This window comes from Barbatula barbatula (genome assembly GCF_947034865.1).
Source record: "Barbatula barbatula genome assembly, chromosome: 18".
Taxonomy (NCBI): domain Eukaryota; kingdom Metazoa; phylum Chordata; class Actinopteri; order Cypriniformes; family Nemacheilidae; genus Barbatula; species Barbatula barbatula.
Genome location: NC_136781.1, coordinates 23,644 through 49,133, shown reverse-complemented (window position 1 = coordinate 49,133; position 25,490 = coordinate 23,644). Strand labels below are relative to the sequence as shown.

General features: G+C 44.2%; 3 protein-coding genes across 3 annotated transcripts in view; 1 reads left to right on the top strand and 2 right to left on the bottom strand.

Annotated features, from left to right (window-relative positions):
• Positions 1-6,103, bottom strand: part of ankrd50 (ankyrin repeat domain 50) — a 14,865-nt gene extending 8,762 nt beyond the window's left edge. Inside the window, exons 1-2 of the mRNA XM_079479408.1 lie at positions 6,005-6,103; positions 849-1,542 (exon numbers count right to left, since the gene is read on the bottom strand). Coding sequence (XP_079335534.1) covers positions 849-1,318 — 470 coding nt within the window. The 5' untranslated portion in view covers positions 1,319-1,542; positions 6,005-6,103. The remainder of the gene's footprint in view (positions 1-848; positions 1,543-6,004) is intronic.
• Positions 6,104-23,212: 17,109 nt separating this feature from the next.
• On the bottom strand, positions 23,213-24,799 carry spry1 (sprouty homolog 1, antagonist of FGF signaling). Its single transcript, XM_079479368.1, has one exon. The coding sequence runs from the start codon at positions 24,742-24,744 to the stop codon at positions 23,851-23,853; it is 894 nt and encodes a 297-aa protein (XP_079335494.1). The 5' UTR covers positions 24,745-24,799; the 3' UTR covers positions 23,213-23,850.
• dele1 (DAP3 binding cell death enhancer 1) overlaps positions 24,743-25,490 on the top strand; it is a gene marked incomplete at its 5' end in the record, with an annotated part of 5,607 nt that continues 4,859 nt past the window's right edge. The window contains 2 exons of the mRNA XM_079479407.1: positions 24,743-24,779; positions 24,956-25,016. Coding sequence (XP_079335533.1) covers positions 24,743-24,779; positions 24,956-25,016 — 98 coding nt within the window. The remainder of the gene's footprint in view (positions 24,780-24,955; positions 25,017-25,490) is intronic.

Below are 25,490 nucleotides of genomic sequence, written 5' to 3'. Positions count from 1 at the left end.
TAAATACAGACTGACACACACACACACACACACACATAAATACAGACTGACACACACACACACACACACACAGACATAAATACAGACTGACACACACACACACACACACACACACACACATAAATACAGACTGACACACACACACACACACACACACACATAAATACAGACTGACACACACACACACACACATAAATACAGACTGACACACACAAACACACACACATAAATACAGACTCACACACACACACACACACACACACATAAATACAGACTCACACACACACACATGCACACACACAGAAAGACAGACACACGCACACACACAGACAGACACAGACAGACACACATATAAATTCAGACTGACACACACACACACACACACGCACACACACAGAAAGACAGACACACACACACATAAATACAGACTCACACACACACACACACATGCACACACACAGAAAGACAGACACACGCACACACACAGACAGACACATATAAATTCTGCATGACTGTGTGTGTGTTCAGCCTGTCTACTGGTGACCTCAAACAACACAACCTGACCCCTGATCAGAAACTACAAATCATTCTGTCAAACCACTAATAATGTGAATAACGAGTCTTCTGAATGAATGGATCTGCTGAATCGGTCAAATGATTCACTCATCAGATGTTTATAAGACAAGATGAGTTTCAAATGAAAGATACATAAAGGCTTCATATATCTTTCAGATTATATATTTTTCCCCAAATGAATGATTATGTTCACATGAAGAGACACAGAACAACACAAGCTACGCATATGTGCGAGTAACTCCAGATTGATTTTGTGTGCGTGTGTTCCTCACCTCTTGAAACTCTCGGCTGGGTTCCTCTCACATTCTCCGGGCTGCAGAGCGCTCTGAACCGCCGGCTCTCTCACTTTGTCCTCATAACCCAGGACAAGTTCAGAGCGACAAATCTGAGACACCAGCCCGCGGACGAACCCGCTCACACACAGCGTGTCCGAGTCCTCCGCCCGACAGAAGTGAAAGGCCAGACAGTGCTGGTGCAGACCACGGTGGACGCCGGGAACAGAAGTGGGCCACAGTAACTCTGAACATAAAGCCGTCTTTCCACTGCCAGGCCCACCCACCAGCAGAACCCCCCACGAGCCACCCTTCCCCGCTCCAGACGCCGGCCCGCCGACGGGCGCTTCTGTGATTCCGGGAGCAGTGCCGAGGCTGTTGGTTTTCTCCTGAAGGCAGTGCTGAATCTTGTGGAAGACCCACTCTCTGCAGTAGAAGCGTTTACCCTGCAGCAGACTCGTCTGAGCCATGTTGTCTGTCCAAGGGTCAATGAGGGGACTCAGATGTTCCCGACCACCTGAGGGGGGTGTCTCCGCAGACGCCTGTCTGTCATCTTGATGCGTTCGAGTGACAGCTTCAGGACACCAGAGGTGAATGAACACAGAGGAGAACAGACGCTGGGTTATGTCTCACCGTGAGATCTCACTCAAAGCTCTCCACGTCTCTGAGGTCATAATGCTGCAGATGAAACACCCTGAAATAAACACAGTTTCCACGAATCAACATCAACCACACAATGCGTTCTTATTATTGAGAAGAAACCAAAGGATGTTATAGCAAAGACGATTTGCCTAATTTTTCTTCCAAATCTTTAATCAAAATGCTCTTATTGTACACGATCTTCACATCTGATGTCACACGCTCATCTGTCATATAGAGACCAACACCTCAATGCTGTCTGTAATCTATTGTACACTGAATTTGTTTATTTGTTTTTTTAACGCCATACCAGCAGCATGGTTTAACTCATTCATATACATTATTACAATAATACAAGCACAGATCATTGTAAACAAACACTTGACTGTGTTTAAAACAATGTAAGAAATAAAAGATTGCTTGTGAGAAATAACGTTAGAATAATTTTAATACTCGATAAAAAAGAATAAGAAAGAAAGAAATATTTTTTGTCACCCAGACATCAATATTGGGCACTATGTGTGGTATTAGGGTAAACATGAAGTACTGTTCACAAAACAACACCCATTTAAAGACCTCATCTACACACAACCCATCAAAACACCCCACCAAAACAACACCCATTTAAAGACCTCATCTATACACAACCCACCAAAACACCCCACCAAAACAACACCCATTTAAAGACCTCATCTACACACAACCCATCAAAACACCCCACCAAAACAACACCCATTTAAAGAACTCATCTATACACAACCCACCAAAACACCCCACCAAAACAACACCCATTTAAAGACCTCATCTATACACAACCCACCAAAACACCCCACCAAAACAACACCCATTTAAAGACCTCATCTATACACAACCCACCAAAACACCCCACCAAAACAACACCCATTTAAAGACCTCATCTATACACAACCCACCAAAACACCCCACCAAAACAACACCCATTTAAAGACCTCATCTATACACAACCCACCAAAACACCCCACCAAAACAACACCCATTTAAAGACCTCATCTATACACAACCCACCAAAACAACACCCATTTAAAGACCTCATCTATACACAACCCACCAAAACACCCCACCAAAACAACACCCATTTAAAGACCTCATCTATACACAACCCACCAAAACACCCCACCAAAACAACACCCATTTAAAGACCTCATCTATACACAACCCACCAAAACAACACCCATTTAAAGACCTCATCTATACACAACCCACCAAAACACCCCACCAAAACAACACCCATTTAAAGACCTCATCTATACACAACCCACCAAAACACTCCACCAAAACAACACCCATTTAAAGACCTCATCTACACACAACCCACCAAAACAACACCCATTTATAGACCTCATCTACACACACCCCACCAAAACAACACCCATTTAAAGACCTCATCTATACACAACCCACCAAAACACCCCACCAAAACAACACCCATTTAAAGACCTCATCTATACACAACCCACCAAAACACTCCACCAAAACAACACCCATTTAAAGACCTCATCTACACACAACCCACCAAAACACCCCACCAAAACAACACCCATTTAAAGACCTCATCTATACACAACCCACCAAAACAACACCCATTTAAAGACCTCATCTATACACAACCCACCAAAACAACACCCATTTAAAGACCTCATCTATACACAACCCACCAAAACACCCCACCAAAACAACACCCATTTAAAGACCTCATCTATACACAACCCACCAAAACACTCCACCAAAACAACACCCATTTAAAGACCTCATCTACACACAACCCACCAAAACACCCCACAAAAACAACACCCATTTAAAGACCTCATCTACACACAACCCACCAAAACAACACCCATTTAAAGACCTCATCTATACACAACCCACCAAAACACCCCACCAAAACAACACCCATTTAAAGACCTCATCTATACACAACCCACCAAAACACTCCACCAAAACAACACCCATTTAAAGACCTCATCTACACACAACCCACCAAAACAACACCCATTTAAAGACCTCATCTATACACAACCCACCAAAACACCCCACCAAAACAACACCCATTTAAAGACCTCATCTATACACAACCCACCAAAACACCCCACCAAAACAACACCCATTTAAAGACCTCATCTATACACAACCCACCAAAACACCCCACCAAAACAACACCCATTTAAAGACCTCATCTATACACAACCCACCAAAACACCCCACCAAAACAACACCCATTTAAAGACCTCATCTATACACAACCCACCAAAACACCCCACCAAAACAACACCCATTTAAAGACCTCATCTACACACAACCCACCAAAACAACACCCATTTAAAGACCTCATCTATACACAACCCACCAAAACACCCCACCAAAACAACACCCATTTAAAGACCTCATCTATACACAACCCACCAAAACACCCCACCAAAACAACACCCATTTAAAGACCTCATCTATACACAACCCACCAAAACACCCCACCAAAACAACACCCATTTAAAGACCTCATCTATACACAACCCACCAAAACACCCCACCAAAACAACACCCATTTAAAGACCTCATCTACACACAACCCACCAAAACAACACCCATTTAAAGACCTCATCTATACACAACCCACCAAAACACCCCACCAAAACAACACCCATTTAAAGACCTCATCTATACACAACCCACCAAAACACCCCACCAAAACAACACCCATTTAAAGACCTCATCTACACACAACCCACCAAAACACCCCACCAAAACAACACCCATTTAAAGACCTCATCTATACACAACCCACCAAAACACCCCACCAAAACAACACCCATTTAAAGACCTCATCTATACACAACCCACCAAAACACCCCACCAAAACAACACCCATTTAAAGACCTCATCTACACACAACCCACCAAAACACCCCACCAAAACAACACCCATTTAAAGACCTCATCTATACACAACCCACCAAAACAACACCCATTTAAAGACCTCATCTATACACAACCCACCAAAACACCCCACCAAAACAACACCCATTTAAAGACCTCATCTATACACAACCCACCAAAACACCCCACCAAAACAACACCCATTTAAAGACCTCATCTATACACAACCCACCAAGACACCCCACCAAAACAACACCCATTTAAAGACCTCATCTATACACAACCCACCAAAACAACACCCATTTAAAGACCTCATCTATACACAACCCACCAAAACACTCCACCAAAACAACACCCATTTAAAGACCTCATCTACACACAACCCACCAAAACACCCCACCAAAACAACACCCATTTAAAGACCTCATCTATACACAACCCACCAAAACACCCCACCAAAACAACACCCATTTAAAGACCTCATCTACACACAACCCACCAAAACACCCCACCAAAACAACACCCATTTAAAGACCTCATCTATACACAACCCACCAAAACAACACCCATTTAAAGACCTCATCTATACACAACCCACCAAAACACCCCACCAAAACAACACCCATTTAAAGACCTCATCTATACACAACCCACCAAAACACCCCACCAAAACAACACCCATTTAAAGACCTCATCTATACACAACCCACCAAAACACCCCACCAAAACAACACCCATTTAAAGACCTCATCTACACACAACCCACCAAAACAACACCCATTTAAAGACCTCATCTATACACAACCCACCAAAACACCCCACCAAAACAACACCCATTTAAAGACCTCATCTATACACAACCCACCAAAACACCCCACCAAAACAACACCCATTTAAAGACCTCATCTACACACAACCCACCAAAACACCCCACCAAAACAACACCCATTTAAAGACCTCATCTATACACAACCCACCAAAACACCCCACCAAAACAACACCCATTTAAAGACCTCATCTATACACAACCCACCAAAACAACACCCATTTAAAGACCTCATCTATACACAACCCACCAAAACACCCCACCAAAACAACACCCATTTAAAGACCTCATCTATACACAACCCACCAAAACAACACCCATTTAAAGACCTCATCTATACACAACCCACCAAAACAACACCCATTTAAAGACCTCATCTATACACAACCCACCAAAACAATTTCAAACACCTCTAAACAAAAATCTGTCCAAACAGCCCAAAAATCCCTCCACGCCCGCGATGGAAACAGCCCCTCTGTAACTGGAGCTCCGCCCGCCCGGGTGACAAAGAGCCTGAACGCTCTGCGAGTTTCCTCTCACTTCACACAAGAATCCGGTTTTGTGAAATGACTGTTATTCTGACTAAAACACGTTAACATCGAGCGCGAGCGACGGGAAACATCCACAGCAACGCTTCAGACATGAATCAAAGAAGCCCTTCCTGCAAGCGTCGCGTCGATTATACCCGCAGCGTTCTGCTGGCGTTGCGTCGCTTACGTTCAGCGAACTTCAGCTGACTGTTGGCCAGATGAAACCCCTTAAATACCTTACAAACACCTCACCTTCAGCACTTCCGGTTAGATATCATCCTTCATGTACACATCGACGTCCGCACGGCGGCTTTCTGTCGTTATTCATCGATCCCGAATCTTTCTTTTCACATTTTTCAGTCGTTGTGCGCGTCGCGAGAACGGCGGAGCTCCTCAAACAACCCGACACTGACCGAACGAACCGAGACTCCGCCCACGGACCGTGACGCGCACAGGATGATGGGAACTTGAGTTCTCTGAGATATTATAAACTTTCATATGTCGCGATACTTTGATTGATTTCATCCGAACAAGTTTTATGTCGAATCCATTAAACAAAAAATCATTAAACTGCCTGCTGACAATAAGAAACACACACACACACACACACACACACACTGAAACAAACACACACACACAGAATTACACACACACACACACACACACTGAAACACACACACACACACATAATGAAACAAACACACACACACACACACAGAAACACACACACACACACACACTGAAACACACACACACACACACACACACACACACTGAAACAAACACACACACACACACACACACACACACACACTGAAACAAACACACACTGAAACACACACACACACACACACTGAAACAAACACACACACACAGAAACACACACACACACACACACACACACAAACAAACACACTGAAACAAACACACACACACACACACACACACACACACAGAGAAACACACACACACACACACACACACACACACACTGAAACAAACACTGAAACAAACACACACACACACACACACACACACAGAAACACACACACACACACACACACACACACACACACACACACACTGAAACATGCCGTTATGTGTTTAAAAAATGTCACCGTGTTTGTGTGAGGTTCTGTAACACTTAGTGTACTGCAGTACCACCACTGAACACTAGATGACAGTCAAGCACCATGATTGAGCGCGTGATTACAGACAGATAGTTTATAACGTTTATAAAGTTTACATTTTGTGTAAAAGAGAGAGAGAGAGAGAGAGAGAGAGAGAGAGACAGAGAGAGAGAGAGAGAGAGAGAGAGAGATATCTCAAACACTGGACAGAAGCAACAGCTCAGCAAAGTAAACTTGAATGCTATCGGTCATTAAACAGAGAATATAAAGCGGCAGAATACCTCAAAAGCGTCTCAGACCCTAAACTAAGAAAAGTGTTGACCATGTACAGACTCAGTGAACACAAGCTCACTGTGGAGACGGGCCGACACAGACAGACATGGACTCCAAGAGAAGAGCGACTGTGTCCACACTGCACACAGAGACAAGTGGAAACAGAGCTGCACTTCTTAACCTCGTGTCCAAACTATACGGACATCAGAGAAACATTCTTCCCTCAGTTCACAAACTTCCACAAAGACTTCAAGCAGTTTCAACAACAGGACAAGATCTCATACATACTGGGAGAAAAGCCCATCAGCTCAAACCTGACGGCCAGATACGTCAAGTCCTGTCACGACAGAAGAGCAACAACCAGCACAACACAACACTGACACAACACAACACTGACACAACACACACAACACTGACACAACACACACAACACTGACACAACAACAGGACAAGATCTCATACATACTGGGAGAAAAGCCCATCAGCTCAAACCTGACGGCCAGATACGTCAAGTCCTGTCACGACAGAAGAGCAACAACCAGCACAACACACACAACACACACAACACTGACACAACACACACAACACACACAACACACACAACACTGACACAACACACACAACACTGACACAACAACACACACAACACTGACACAACACACACAACACTGACACAACAACAGGACAAGATCTCATACATACTGGGAGAAAAGCCCATCAGCTCAAACCTGACGGCGAGATACGTCAAGTCCTGTCACGACAGAAGAGCAACAACCAGCACAACACACACAACACAGACACAACACAACACACACAACACTGACACAACACACACAACACTGACACAACACACACAACACTGACACAACAACAGGACAAGATCTCATACATACTGAGAGAAAAGCCCATCAGCTCAAACCTGACGGCCAGATACGTCAAGTCCTGTCACGACAGAAGAGCAACAACCAGCACAACACACACAACACAGACACAACACAACACACACAACACTGACACAACACACACAACACTGACACAACACACACAACACTGACACAACAACAGGACAAGATCTCATACATACTGAGAGAAAAGCCCATCAGCTCAAACCTGACGGCCAGATACGTCAAGTCCTGTCACGACAGAAGAGCAACAACCAGCACAACACACACAACACAGACACAACACAACACACACAACACACACAACACAACACAACACAACACTGACAACACTGACACAACACACACAACACTGACACAACGCACACAATACAGACACAACACACACAACACTGACACAACACACACAACACTGACACAACACAACACACACAACACTGACACAACACACACAACACTGACACAACACTGACACAACACACACAACAACAGGACAAGATCTCATACATACTGGGAGAAAAGCCCATCAGCTCAAACCTGACGGCCAGATACGTCAAGTCCTGTCACGACAGAAGAGCAACAACCAGCACAACACAACACAACACAACACTGACACAACACAGACAACACTGACACAACAACAGGACAAGATCTCATACATACTGAGAGAAAAGCCCATCAGCTCAAACCTGACGGCGAGATACGTCAAGTCCTGTCACGACAGAAGAGCAACAACCAGCACAACACAACACAACACAACACTGACAACACTGACACAACACACACAACACTGACACAACGCACACAATACAGACACAACACACACAACACTGACACAACACACACAACACTGACACAACACACACAACACTGACACAACACAACACACACAACACTGACACAAAACACACAACACTGACACAACACTGAGAAAAGCCCATCAGCTCAAACCTGACGGCGAGATACGTCAAGTCCTGTCACGACAGAAGAGCAACAACCAGCACAACACAACACAACACTGACACAACACACACAACACTGACACAACACACACAACACTGACACAACACAACACAACACTGACACAACAACAGGACAAGATCTCATACATACTGGGAGAAAAGCCCATCAGCTCAAACCTGACGGCGAGATACGTCAAGTCCTGTCACGACAGAAGAGCAACAACCAGCACAACACAACACTGACACAACACACACAACACACACAACACTGACACAACAACAGGACAAGATCTCATACATACTGGGAGAAAAGCCCATCAGCTCAAACCTGGCGACGAGATACGTCAAGTCCTGTCACAACAGAAGAGCAACAACCAGCACAACACAACACAACACTGACACAACACACACAACACAGACACAACACAACACACACAACAGACACAACACTGACACAACACTGACACAACAACAGGACAAGATCTCATACATACTGGGAGAAAAGCCCATCAGCTCAAACCTGACGGCCAGATACGTCAAGTCCTGTCACGACAGAAGAGAAACAACCAGCTTAACACACACAACACACACAACACTGACACAACACTGACACAACACACACAACACTGACACAGCACTGACACAACACTGACACAACACTGACACAACACACACAACACTGACACAACACACACAACACAACACACACAACACTGACACAACACACACAACACACACAACACTGACACAACACACACAACACTGACACAACACACACAACACTGACACAACACAACACAACACTGACACAACAACAGGACAAGATCTCATACATACTGGGAGAAAAGCCCATCAGCTCAAACCTGACGGCCAGATACGTCAAGTCCTGTCACGACAGAAGAGAAACAACCAGCTTAACACACACAACACACACAACACTGACACAACACTGACACAACACACACAACACTGACACAACACTGACACAACACTGACACAACACTGACACAACACTGACACAACACACACAACACTGACACAACACACACAACACAACACACACAACACTGACACAACACACACAACACACACAACACTGACACAACACACACAACACTGACACAACACACACAACACTGACACAACACAACACAACACTGACACAACAACAGGACAAGATCTCATACATACTGGGAGAAAAGCCCATCAGCTCAAACCTGACGGCCAGATACGTCAAGTCCTGTCACGACAGAAGAGCAACAACCAGCACAACACAACACAACACTGACACAACACACACAACACTGACACAACACACACAACACTGACACAACACTGACACAACACTGACACAACACTGACACAACACAACACTGACACAACAACAGGACAAGATCTCATACATACTGGGAGAAAAGCCCATCAGCTCAAACCTGACGGCGAGATACGTCAAGTCCTGTCACGACAGAAGAGCAACAACCAGCACAACACAACACAACACTGACACAACACACACAACACTGACACAACACACACAACACTGACACAACACTGACACAACACTGACACAACACTGACACAACACACACAACACTGACACAACACACACAACACTGACACAACACACACAACACTGACACAACACACACAACACTGACACAACACTGACACAACACACACAACACTGACACAACACTGACACAACACACACAACACTGACACAACACACACAACACTGACACAACACTGACACAACACACACAACACTGACACAACACTGACACAACACTGACACAACACACACAACACTGACACAACACACACAACACTGACACAACAACAGGACAAGATCTCATACATACTGAGAGAAAAGCCCATCAGCTCAAACCTGACGGCGAGATACGTCAAGTCCTGTCACGACAGAAGAGCAACAACCAGCACAACACACACAACACAGACACAACACAACACACACAACACTGACACAACACACACAACACTGACACAACACACACAACACTGACACAACAACAGGACAAGATCTCATACATACTGAGAGAAAAGCCCATCAGCTCAAACCTGACGGCCAGATACGTCAAGTCCTGTCACGACAGAAGAGCAACAACCAGCACAACACAACACTGACACAACACTGACACAACACTGACACAACACACACAACACTGACACAACACACACAACACTGACACAACAACAGGACAAGATCTCATACATACTGAGAGAAAAGCCCATCAGCTCAAACCTGACGGCGAGATACGTCAAGTCCTGTCACGACAGAAGAGCAACAACCAGCACAACACAACACTGACACAACACTGACACAACACTGACACAACACACACAACACTGACACAACACACACAACACTGACACAACAACAGGACAAGATCTCATACATACTGAGAGAAAAGCCCATCAGCTCAAACCTGACGGCGAGATACGTCAAGTCCTGTCACGACAGAAGAGCAACAACCAGCACAACACAACACAACACACACAACACTGACACAACACACACAACACACACAACACACACAACACTGACACAACACACACAACACTGACACAACACACACAACACTGACACAACACTGACACAACACACACAACACTGACACAACACTGACACAACACTGACACAACACACACAACACTGACACAACACTGACACAACACACACAACACTGACACAACACTGACACAACACTGACACAACACACACAACACTGACACAACACACACAACACTGACACAACAACAGGACAAGATCTCATACATACTGAGAGAAAAGCCCATCAGCTCAAACCTGACGGCGAGATACGTCAAGTCCTGTCACGACAGAAGAGCAACAACCAGCACAACACAACACTGACACAACACTGACACAACACTGACACAACACACACAACACTGACACAACACACACAACACTGACACAACAACAGGACAAGATCTCATACATACTGAGAGAAAAGCCCATCAGCTCAAACCTGACGGCGAGATACGTCAAGTCCTGTCACGACAGAAGAGCAACAACCAGCACAACACAACACAACACTGACACAACACAACACAGACACAACACAACACAGACACAACACACACAACACTGACACAACACAACACAGACACAACACACACAACACTGACACAACACAACACTGACACAACACTGACACACACAACACTGACACAACACTGACACAACACAACACTGCCACGACACAACACTGACACAACACTGACACACACAACACTGACACACACAACACTGACACAACACTGACACAACACAACACTGCCACGACACAACACTGACACAACACAACACAACACACACAAACTGACACAACACTGACACAACACAACACAACACAATACTGACACGACACTGACACAACACAACACAACACAACACAACACAACACAACACAACACAACACTGACACAACACTGACACAACACTGACACAACACAACACAACACTGACACAACACAACACAACACTGACAGGACACTGACACAACACAACATTGACACGACACAACACAACACTGACACAACACTGACACAACACAACACAACACAACACAACACTGACACAACACTTACACAACACTGACACAACACAACACTGACATAACACTGACACAACACTGACACAACACAACACTGACACAACACTGACACAACACACACAACACACACAACACTGACACAACACTGACACAACACAACACTGCCACGACACAACACTGACACAACACTGACACACACAACACTGACACACACAACACTGACACAACACTGACACAACACAACACTGCCACGACACAACACTGACAAAACACAACACAACACAACTCAATACTGACATGACACTGACACAACACAACACAACACAACACAACACAACACTGACACAACACTGACACAACACAACACAACACTGACACAACACAACACAACACTGACAGGACACTGACACAACACAACATTGACACGACACAACACAACACTGACACAACACTGACACAACACAACACAACACAACACAACACAACACAACACTGACACAACACTTACACAACACTGACACAACACAACACTGACATAACACTGACACAACACTGACACAACACAACACTGACACAACACAACACTGACACAACACTGACACAACACAACACTGACACAACACTGACACAACACAACACACACAACACAACACTTACACAACACAACACACACAACACAACACTGACACAACACAACACAACACAACACAACACAACACTGACACAGCACAACACAACACACACAAACTGACAGAGAGAGAGAGACAGGTGTCTAAGTGAGTGTGATGTTATGTGGGTGTCTGTGATTAAGTTTGTGCTTCAGTGAGCATGTACACTTTACTGATAACGCACACAATCTTGTGTGTTTGTGTGTGTGTGTGCGTGTGTGCGTGCGTGCGTGTGTGTGTGTGTGTGCAAGTGTGTGTGTGTAAGTGTGTGCATGTGTGTGTGTGTGTAAGTGTGTGCATGTGTGTGTAAGTGTGTGTGTGTGTGTGTGTGTGTGTGTGCAAGTGTGTGTGCAAGTGTGTGTGTGTGTGTGTGTGTGTGTGTGTGTGTGTGCAAGTGTGTGTGTGTAAGTGTGTGCATGTGTGTGCAAGTGTGTGTGCGTGTGTGTGTGTGTGTGTGCAAGTGTGTGTGTGTAAGTGTGTGCATGTGTGTGCAAGTGTGTGTGTGTAAGTGTGTGCATGTGTGTGTAAGTGTGTGTGTGTGTGTGTGTGTGTGTGCAAGTGTGTGTGCAAGTGTGTGTGTGTGTGTGTGTGTGTGTGTGTGTGTGTGTGCAAGTGTGTCTGTGTAAGTGTGTGCATGTGTGTGCAAGTGTGTGTGTAAGTGTGTGTGCGTGCGTGTGTGTGTGCAGGTGTGTTTTATCTGTGTGTTGAGCTAAACCTCCTCATGAACCTGAACCACACAACAAACCTCAAACACACCATCTTTGTTGTCAGATCCCAGCACACAAATCAAAGACTGTCATATTGTCATCATGATTTCAGTAATCAATAGTGATAGAAATACGTTGTGATTTTAAACCTAAATTAAATTCACATGTGACACATTTACATTCATGTCAAGAACATAATGTTTAGTGGTTTGATTCTCAAGGGTCTGTGGGATTTTACTTCTTCATCTGCATGTGTGACTAAAGCAAGCCACATATTTCTACCAGCTGTGATATTTTCCCAGAATCCTCTGCTGGATGAAATCCATCTCATGTGCTGAACATCAGCCGGATCCAGAGATGGTAAGTAACGAAGTACAAATACTTCGTTACTGTACTTAAGTAGATTTTTTTGGTATCTGTACTTTACTTCGCTACTTATTTTTCCGACAACTTTTTACTTTCACTTCTTACACTTTTAACCAAATATCTGTACTTTCTACTTCTTACATTTTCAAACCAGACTTGTTACTTTAATCTGTATTATTTTTTGTCATGCGCGCTGTTTTTAAACAAGAAGCCTGTTGGTTTATCGGTTTTTAGGTGAGTCATTCCCAGACATCCCAAGTCTCCCGGAAGTTCCGGGAGTCTCCCGCATATTGATAGCGGCTCCCTGATGCCTGCAAATGAGTTAAAATATCCCGGAATCTAGAGCGAGTGATCAAGAGCGCGCATGCGAGACAGAGACTGTGCTTCAACACATGTAGCGCGCGCACAGCAGAGAGGGAGCGCGAGACCTTGCGTGTGTGTGTGTGCTTGTGCTAGTCTGCGTGTGTGCCTCGTGAAGCGCAGGTAATACAGAGAGCATCCTGATTGGCCCGTTTCGGTAAATCAACCAATCAATTGTCAGTGTGGGCGGGCTTTTATCTCTTCTCCCTAGTCCCGAACTGAACACTCTGTTCAGTGTATATCTGGGTTTAATGATTATAAAGACATGTTGAGGTGAGTTCATCAAGTTTTATTTGATTTCATGCGCATATTATTCAGGTCGGATAACAACTAGCTACGTGAAAACACCTTAGACATATTTAAAATGGCAATGGAATGTAAATAAATGCAGTTTACATGAGAGAGAGAGAGAGAGAGAGAGAGAGAGAGAGAGAGAGGGAGAGGGGGGGAGAAGAGATTTTATTTGTCATTGTGCAGTAGTACCATACAACTAAATTTGCTTGTGCATCCTCTAAAACAATACTCACTTTCATATACACACTCACACAATAAATAAAGTATAAAAATATAAAACAATAACAGGGCATCCAACATTACTCTGAAGTCCCATTGCATAAAAGCCCCTATCTATAAAGTGCAACTGTGCTGACTGGGTGGTAGGGGTGTATGATTGTTCAGTTCTATGATGGCTCTTGGGATGAAAGTATAAATAGAATAAGCAGCTTATATAAATAGTAAAATTAATCTACATATAAAATGAAAGCTTGCAAGAAAAGTAAAAGGCATATGATGTAGGAAATAGGCCTAGGCCTACTACATTTGCAGTGTGTGTAAATAGTTATTTTATTCATTCATTGTTGTTATATTCAACTGTATTTCGCTACACAAGTAAAGTGCAGTTCTGTGGTGAATTGTCATATCCTTGTCCTTCATTTTTTTATGGGGGGGGGGGGGGGGGTCTTCGGGACACCTCCCTGAAATGACTTTTTGCAGGTTGGGATGTCTGCATTCCTAATCACCCATGGCCATATATTCGGGAGATGTTTGAAATTGTCGGTGTTAAAAATATTTCCGTAATTATAGTCTATTTTCTATGTTTGCTAAGTCTGTAATGTTATCATGAATTCATATTTTGCTAGCGTGTTAGTTAGATGTTGTTCATTGTTCACACTTCGCATCTTTTTTGACCAGAAAAAGAACACTCACCGGCAAACACACACAATAACTTAATGTAGTGTTGCTTGCCTGTTATTTGTTTTTAAGTTTTTCCCTCCAATTTTTTCAGTTTTGTTAAAGGGATGTTGCTAGTGCTGTTCGTACTGTTGGCACACACTTTAATATTCAGTCTTTAGCACAAATTGTTTAAGCCAGCGAATAGGATTATCTAGAAAGTTGCCAATTTGAGCAGTAATGATTTATAATATTTTCACTAGGCCTGTTAATCAGTCATCTGGTAAACTAGGTGAGGTGTGAATTATAATGATACTTTCACTCTTGTTTGCATTTCAGTATAATTAACAATGTAACTCACTTTTGTCTGCCTGTGTTCTCTATAGCAGTTGTTCATGGATACAGGCTAAAGCAGGTAGTAGTAATGGCTACTTTTTACTTATACTTTTTTACTTTTACTTGAGTAAAAAATTAAGTCAGTACTTCAACTTTTACCAGAGTATTTTTAAACATGAGTATCTGTACTTCTACTTAAGTAAGGGATGTGTGTACTTTTGCCATCTTTGGCCGGATCACATCTCAACACTCTCGACCTGTTTGCTGTTGGACACGTAACATGTTTATATGTCAGGATTGTGTGAGAATGTGCTGAGACTTCAGTTGTTTTGTGTGTGTGATGATGCTTCAGATGAATCTTCTCTGAGTGTATTTGACAGTCAAGAAATCCTACAGCTAGTCTATGTTATGGAATGAGTTATTTTAAGTAGTCTTTAAAAATTGCGAATGCCATGTGAGCTAACATCAGGAAATGACATCATAAGAAAACACTGATTGGCTGATGAGCCGTGACTGTAAAACATTCACTCTAATAAAATGATGCAATCTGTTTGATCTCATCAGAACACAATCTGTGGTTAGACGATAAACTCCTGTTACCATGACAACACACAGGCTGCCATCATCCAAGAGCATGAGGTCACTTCCCCTCACTTGACCTCTGACCTCTGCAGTGTATCTCCACTCAAAGGTGAGCTGTTGGCGGCAGCCTGTCGTCCCGACGCAGCTGTCGCTGGGCACCTGTCGATAGCACACGACCCTAAACGCGTCTGTCAGCACAAACTGATTACCAATGTACATGTTTATTCTATAACAACATAATGAGAATAAAACACACACACACACGAGGTCATCCAGTCCGAGGCTGTTTGTGTGTTTGAGGATGATTCTCTGCATCACACAAAACCTTCAGGTAAAATCATTCATCAATAAAATAAATAAAGTTTTATTCCACGCATAATCCAACATTTATTTGAGAATTAGAAACTAATTTTGTCAGTCACGTCGATCTAGTAAAGTCCAGGAGACCGAATGGTGTTTTAATGTGTCCATAAACCCCAAAAATCGATTGAAATCATCTGTTCACATAGATTAATCTTATCAAGTTTAACAGCTCATGTTTAAAGCATAGCACAGGTGCATGATGGGAAATGTGGGAGACTTGCAGAACACTTGTCATGTGTGGTGATGTGCTGTGTGTGATCGTTCAGAAGAGATGGATCTAGAACCGGGGTTCCACACAATCAACACACAAGCGTGTCCAGTCCTGTTCTCTCTCTCTCTTCTGTTGAGGTACAGTTCATATATCAGTCACACCATCAGTGTGTGTGTGTGTCTGTGTGTGTGTGTGAGTCACAAACTCTTGAGTTTGTATTTAAATGAGTTTGTGATCTGATGAATCTTTATCATCGATATTCTGTGTGTTCTAGACAGAACACAGTGAGCGAGACTCATCTGAGCACATTCCTTTCGTGTCGTCATATGTTTCTGCTCAAACACAAATCTGATATTCTCTCACAAATATAATGATTTCATGATTTCCAAATATGGTGAGCAGAGACGACTGCACGAGTCCAGCAGGAATATTTCTAACATGAGCTCCTCTACACTGACGTACACACACACACACGCACACACAACGGCACACACCCCACACACACACACACACATACACACACACGCACACACACAACGGCACACATACACACGCATTGCACACCCGCACCTACACACACACACAGCCACACACACAGACGCACACACACGCACACACAGACACACACACAGACGCACATTCACCTGCACACACACACACACCCTCTCACACCCGCATGTGTGTGCAGATGAAACAGCTGTGTGTGTGTTACTGTTCTCTTCCGCTCTGCAGGATGTTTCAGTAAACGTGTTCCCTTGCTTCAGGTAAAAGCTGTCATCACGTTGGGTGGGACCTGTGTGTGTGTGTATCAACCCTTAATCTAACACACACACACACATGCACGGGTGGGCAGGTGAGTAAACGGCAGTCGTGTTGTGTGGCGTGTTGAGCCATGCAGTGGAGAATCTATCATAGAGATACATTCCTGCAAGAGAGAGCGGCTGTCAATCAAACACCAGTCCCGCCCCTCCGCTACACTACAGAGTCAAGCTGTCACCGTCCTGAGATACTCAACCAACACACAACACAATATTCAACTGCACACACACTCCTGCAGACCATTCAATACTGGAGAAGATCATCACATGTGTTTCATGTGGAGTTGAAAAACCTCTCTCTCTCTCTGTCTGGTGTGTGTGATGTACCGTTAGACCCTCAAGGAGAGAGATGCTGAACTTGGGAAGTTCCGACAACTTTACAGTTTGGATCACAAAAGACGCTCATTCTCTCAGTATTTGTGCACTGTGATGTCACAGCTTCAGTGTGTCAGAATGCTCATGGATATTGTCTTCACAGGATACGACACAAGACTCAAGTCTCTCTCTCTCTTTCTGTGGCTCCAGACTGACACAGATGATGATGGATGAGCCCTTCAGCTGTCCAACTATTTCCTCTTCTGAAAAGAGAAGGTCAGGAGTGAGACAGCTGTGTGTTAACTCACACACACCTACATGCGCACACACACATACACACACACACACACACACACACACACACTCACTCACACACACAAACAGGTTGTTTCCTCTCCTCTAACAGGACGTGGCTGCAGTAAATGTCTCATGATGTCTTGGTGATATTAAACTTCAGTGTGTGTGTGTGTGTCTGCGCGCGTGTATGTTTTGGCAGAGAAATATCCTCAGAAAAGTTCAGTACCTGGATATATGTATATATAACTGTTTCTATGTTAGTGGGGATCTAAACCTGAATACACACATCTCATGGGGATTCGTGTCACTAAGGGGATCAAAGTTTAGGTCCTTACGGGCACAAAAGCTTATAAATTGTACATAACAATGCAAAAAGTTCCCTAGGATCTATAGGGGAGGGGTCAGTAACCAACACATTATGCCTATGGCCTGTTCCCATGGAGATAATAAAACATATATGTGTGTGTGTTACTGCAGGTGGAAATCACTGTAAATCTGTGTCATTAAAGGAATGTTCTGGCTCTGTCTACAGTATTTGTTGTCATGATGTTGATTATTGTTTTAAATGTTCCTCATTCCAGTCAGTGTTTATATTGGCTGTGTGTCTATATTATGATTTAACATTACACAGCGAGGTTTTACTGATCACATTTAAGGGAATCTAGATGCTTTATTTCTCTGTTAAGAACATTTTTATATGCAACTTTCAAATGCACACGTAACATTAAGAAGAAACTGTAGTGTTTGTTGCTGATGTGTAGCTGTAGTAGAGCAGATGGTCAAGTATCACACATAAGACATCAATTGTCTTTTAAAGAGATCTGCATCACACAAGCGCAAGTCTGCAAACTATCTGAACCATAAAACACACGCCAACTCACTCTCACACATCTCTGGTTTATTATCTCCATGGGGACAGTCCATAGGCGTAATGATTTTATACTGTACTGTACAAACAGTATATTTTTTCCCTTAAACCTAACCTCACACAAACGTTTTCCATTACTCGTGGGGACACGAGGAGTTACCGTGAGATGTTGTGCATTCAAGTTTAAGTGCCCACATACACAATCAGGAGTGAGGAGGGTGTGTAGAGAAGATTTCCAGCCAACACGCTTGAATGATTACTGACCAGACACACACACACACACACATCTCTCTCTCTCATTTGATTGACATTTAAACCTGAAGTCAATGATATCACAAAAACATTACATCACAGAACTGATGTATAAACAGAGAGGAACAGCATTATGAGCTCCTGGACTTTTCACTTGATCATTTCTTCTTGGTTTGTTTTACAAACATAGACACTGTTTGTATGTCGATGTCTGTAAACAATAACATCCAGCTACAGAACCGCAGCTCCTCCAGCAGCCACAGAACAGAGTTCTGTTACACGCAAGCCTTCATACTTTAAAATCAGGCCACCTTTCAGTTCGTACATGTATACGTTATAGCAATACATTACGGGACAGTAATGTAAAAATATGAATCTTCAGCTTTATGGCAAACGTCACATGTAGAAACTGTAAAACAGGTGTCATTGTTTTTTCTCTCATTGTCATTCTCACCTTAAAATGAGCTACAAAAGATGATCAAAATAAATTTTTATATTAAAATAGAAATAAACACACACAAAATGGATGTGTGGTGTGTTTGTGTGTGTGTGTGTGTGTGTGTGTGTGTACTGTGTGTGTGTGTGTGTGTGTGTCTGTGCATGTGTGGTGTGTGCGTGCGTGTTCAGTGAGGGAGAATCTTTCTCATTGAGCTGCTGAAGTCAAGACAGAGTCACTTCCTGAGATCGGTCACAGCTCACTTCACAAACTCAATCACATCTTCCCACTGACACACACACACACACACACACACGTGTGCACTGCAGGAGGCAAAACAACTGTACAAAATTTATGAAATATATATTTCTTGTTAAGCAGTCTATAAGTTGACATATCAAGTGTACAGAAATGTAGCCTGCACTGTTTGTGTGTGTGGGTGTGTGTGCACTGTGTGTGTGTGTGTGTGTGTGTGTGTGTGTGTGAGGGTGCATGTGCACTGTGTGTGTGTGTGCACTGTTTGTGGGTGTGTGTGCACTGTGTGTGTGTGTGTGTGTGTGTGTGTGTGTGTGTGTACCGTGTGTGTGAGGGTGCGTGTGCACTGTGTGTGTGTGTGCACTGTTTGTGGGTGTGTGTGCACTGTGTGTGTGTGTGTGTGTGTGTGTGTGTGTGTGTGTGTGTGTGCACTGTGTGTGTGTGTGTGTGTGTGTGTGTGTGCACTGTTTGTGGGTGTGTGTGCACTGTGTGTGTGTGCACTGTGTGTGTGTGTGTGTGTGTGTGAGGGTGCGTGTGCACTGTGTGTGTGTGTGCACTGTTTGTGGGTGTGTGTGCACTGTGTGTGTGTGTGTGTGTGTGTGTGCACTGTGTGTGTGAACCCTGTGTGTGAGGGTGCGTGTGCACTGTGTGTGTGTGTGCACTGTTTGTGGGTGTGTGTGCACTGTGTGTGTGTGTGTGTGTGTGTGTGTGTGTGTACCCTGTGTGTGAGGGTGCGTGTGCACTGTGTGTGTGTGTGCACTGTTTGTGTGTGTGGGTGTGTGTGCACTGTGTGTGTGTGTGTTTGCGCACTGTGTGTATGTACCGGGTGTGTGAGGGTGCGTGTGCACTGTGTTTGTGTGTGCACTGTTTGTGTGTGTGGGTGTGCACTGTGTGTGTGTGTGTGCACTGTGTGTCTGTGTGCACTGTTTGTGGGTGTGTGTGCACTGTGTGTGTGTGTGTGTGTACCCTGTGTGTGAGGGTGCGTGTGCACTGTTTGTGTGTGTGCACTGTTTGTGTGTGTGGGTGTGTGTGCACTATGTGTGTGTGTGTTTGCGCACTGTGTGTATGTACCGGGTGTGTGAGGGTGCGTGTGCACTGTGTGTGTGTGTGCACTGTTTGTGTGTGTGGGTGTGCACTGTGTGTGTGTGTGTGTGTGTGTGCACTGTTTGTGTGTGCACTGTTTGTGTGTGCACTGTTTGTGTGTGTGGGTGTGTGTGCACTGTTTGTGTGTGCACTGTTTGTGTGTGTGGGTGTGTGTGCACTGTGTGTGTGTGTGTTTGCGCACTGTGTGTATGTACCGGGTGTGTGAGGGTGCGTGTGCACTGTGTGTGTGTGTGCACTGTTTGTGTGTGTGGGTGTGCACTGTGTGTGTGTGTGTGTGTGTGTGTGCACTGTTTGTGTGTGTGGGTGGGTGCGTGCACACTGTGTTCGTGTTCAGTGTGTTTGTGTGTGTGTGTGTGTGCACTGTGTTCGTGAGTGTGTGTTTGCACTGTGTGTTTGTGTGTGTGTGTGTGTTTGGCCAAAAGCATTCATGGCTAAATAAAAACAATTCACATTCTATAGTAAAGGTCCGTTTGCAGATAATATTCGTTTGGAAATTATTTACTTTTAACAAATCTGGGCTCCAGCGCCACCGTTTAGAAACACTACTTCAAGAGAATGAACCCTGAGGATACACAAGCCCATCACAAACATTATTATTATTTATTAAAGCTACCAGTAGAAATGTCACATGTCAAGCCAATAAAAGATTTGCACAATACACAGCACTTGTGTTACTTGCGTGGGATAAATGTAATGAAAAGATATGAAACGATATGAAATAATATGAAGAGTTTGGTTCCAAATTTTTGATTGATCAATTTGATGTTAGATATTTTTTTGTTATTATGTCTAAAATAAAACTGCAGTTTGATTGATATTAATTGGATTCACAATAAAAAACATGATTTAAAATGTAGTAATCTAATTTTGGAACCAAACTCTTCATATGTTCATGTATGTTTTATGTGTGGCTCAGTGGTAGAGGTATGTGGTACCAGCACGAAAGGTCATTGGTTCAATCCCGGAGTACACACAATAATAATAAATGTGAATTTTGATAAAAGTGTCAAATGTAAATGTGGTTTTAGTGTATGCTGAACTAATAATCCACTAAAGGAGCTTCACATGAAGAAAAGTTCTCTGTGCGTGTGTTTACGGCTATCAGAGACAAACAGACCCTCATGGCTCTCTGAAGATTCAGGAAACAGACTAATCCACAGAACATTTCACAACAACAAAAGGTGCGTTCCTGCAGAGAACACACACAAACACACTGGAAGAATGTTTTACTCTTATTGTTTGTAGTGTGTTAAACTGCTGGTTAGTTCACGCATAACTTCCAGAAATCTGTGGCTGACTGTTGTTAAAATAATGTTACAGGAAATGTTTTAATTTGAGGGGATCCACAGGCCAGAAACGCCTGACAGCAGGAAACATGCAATAAAAGAAGAAACCCTTCATGACCCTGACACAGGTGGTCAAGCCCTGCCCACACACGTTTCACCTGTCAATCAAATGAGACGCTGCACAAGAGACTTTTGCATTACTTTGTATATTTTTGCATTAAAGTTAAACATGTTTCCATATTTTCTGCAGTAAGTGTTGATATTTGTTATATTCAGACATGAGTTATCTGTCTTTTAGCAATAAATATCATAAAATAATAGAACTTCACATAATAAATATTTTTACAACAACAACCGCAAAAGACACATTTGTTTTAAAAAATAGCCGCAATTTCTCTTTTGAATCGAAACAAACATCTTAACAGGAATAAACTGAGATCAGACGGACACTTTCAGATGCCACAGCGCCTCCAGGAATGCCCTCGGGTTTGCTTTTGTCAAGCAGAAACAGCCACACCTCTCCTGTAATAATCACACGTCGCTACGGAGATCCCGTAACAGCTACATATTATGGTCTGCTTAGAGAAGTCCTTCACAGGTTTGGTTGTTTCAAAAGCAGCAGTCACTAAAAGCTCAGATGTGTGTTAGATGATGGACGAGAACACAAAAACTAAACTGAAAAACAAACAGACACGTGGTTTTCATGTTCCACACCGCAGAGAGATGAGGGGGCGGAGCTTAGGGAACATGACCCTTCCTCCTCCGTCAGGCCTGCAGCGGCGAGCAAGCAAACAAAAGAAATTTCTTTACAGGGACTGGAGTTGGTTTGCGAGAATTCTCAGGACGGTTTTCCCAGCACGTGTCCGGACGTGTGGTTCCAGCTCTGCAGTTTGCAGTAAACCGTGTTGGAGTTCTTACAGCGGCAGCCGGGTCTGTTGAAGCGGTCGTGACACGAGTGACAGGCCTTCATGCAGCCTTTAGCGGGCAGATAACAGAGCAGACACGGGAAGAGCACGGACACCAGGCCCATGCACATGAAGCGTGAGCAGCACTGCGGGTGAGAGAGGGAACAGGGCCGATCCGCACACAGGTCGCCCGTGTCGTCCTCATTAGAACAGTGGTAGAACATTCCCTTCACCAGACACATGCACGTTCCGTGTTCAACCAGGTTGTCGGCCGAACACAGAAACTGTCCGTCGCAGGCGAGCCACGAGGGGAGCGGCCGGGGAACCGTGCATTCCATGCATTTACACTTCCCACAATTCTCGCAGATGTACAGGTGGGCGGAGTCTACCTTCTCCACCTGCGTCTGTTTAAGCGGAGCGTCCAGAGGCAGACAGGGGTGTGGGGAGAAATTCAGGGATTTGGGTTGTGTCCGCACGGCCCGCTCTGGTCTGTGGTTGCGCGGTGGCGAGCGCGCGAGGAGGCCTCGCTCTGAGGAAACGCTGCTGTTGCTCCCGGAACTGGCGGCGCTGCCCGTGCTAACGGATCTGCTGAGAGCGGGCGGCCGCGGGGAATTATTATTGAGGCTCAGCACAACCACCTCGTGAGTCCTCTCCCGTTTGTCAGTGGTCCGCGGAGGCACACGGGGACCCGGACCTCGCTCTACACTCGGGCTCTCTGTGTACTCGTTACAAGAGCGGATGGCTCTGATCTGATCCAGGGACAGAACGGCCCCAGACGAGAGGTCCACATGTCTGATGCCCCCTCCACGCTGCCCGTGATGATCCATGAGACACGATCAGAACCTCCACACGACGGCACAACGTTCATCTGACACCCTGACACACAGAGAGAGAGAGATAATTAATATCAGACTTAATAAAGTATATACTTTGCATATACTTTATTTTATATTTCTTTCTATATTTATGCCTTACACAGCATCTGATTTTACTTGCACTACATACATCACAGTTTGATTACTATAATTATACATAAAGCAGAGACAGACAGAGTGAGACAGACAGAGAGTGAGAACAGACAGAGTAAGACAGACAGAGAGTGGGACAGACAGAGAGTGAGACGGAGAGTGAGACAGAGAGAGAGACAGAGAGAGTGAGACAGACAGAGAGTGGGACAGACAGAGAGTGAGACAGAGAGAGAGAACGAGAGACAGAGAGTGAGACATAGAGAGAGACAGAGTGAGACAGACAGAGAGTGAGAGAGAGAGACAGAGAGAGACAGATGAGAGAGAGAGAGAGAGAGAGAGAGAGACAGACAGAGACAGAGACAGAGACAGAGAGACTGTGAGAGAGAGAGAGAGACAGAGAGACTGTGAGAGAGAGAGAGAGACAGAGAGACCTGTGAGAGACAGAGAGAGACAGAGAGAGAGAGAGAGAGAGACAGAGAGAGACAGACAGAGACAGAGACAGAGAGACTGTGAGAGAGAGAGACAGAGAGACTGTGAGAGAGAGAGAGAGAGAGAGAGAGAGAGAGAGAGAGAGAGAGAGAGAGAGATAGAGAGAGAGAGAGACA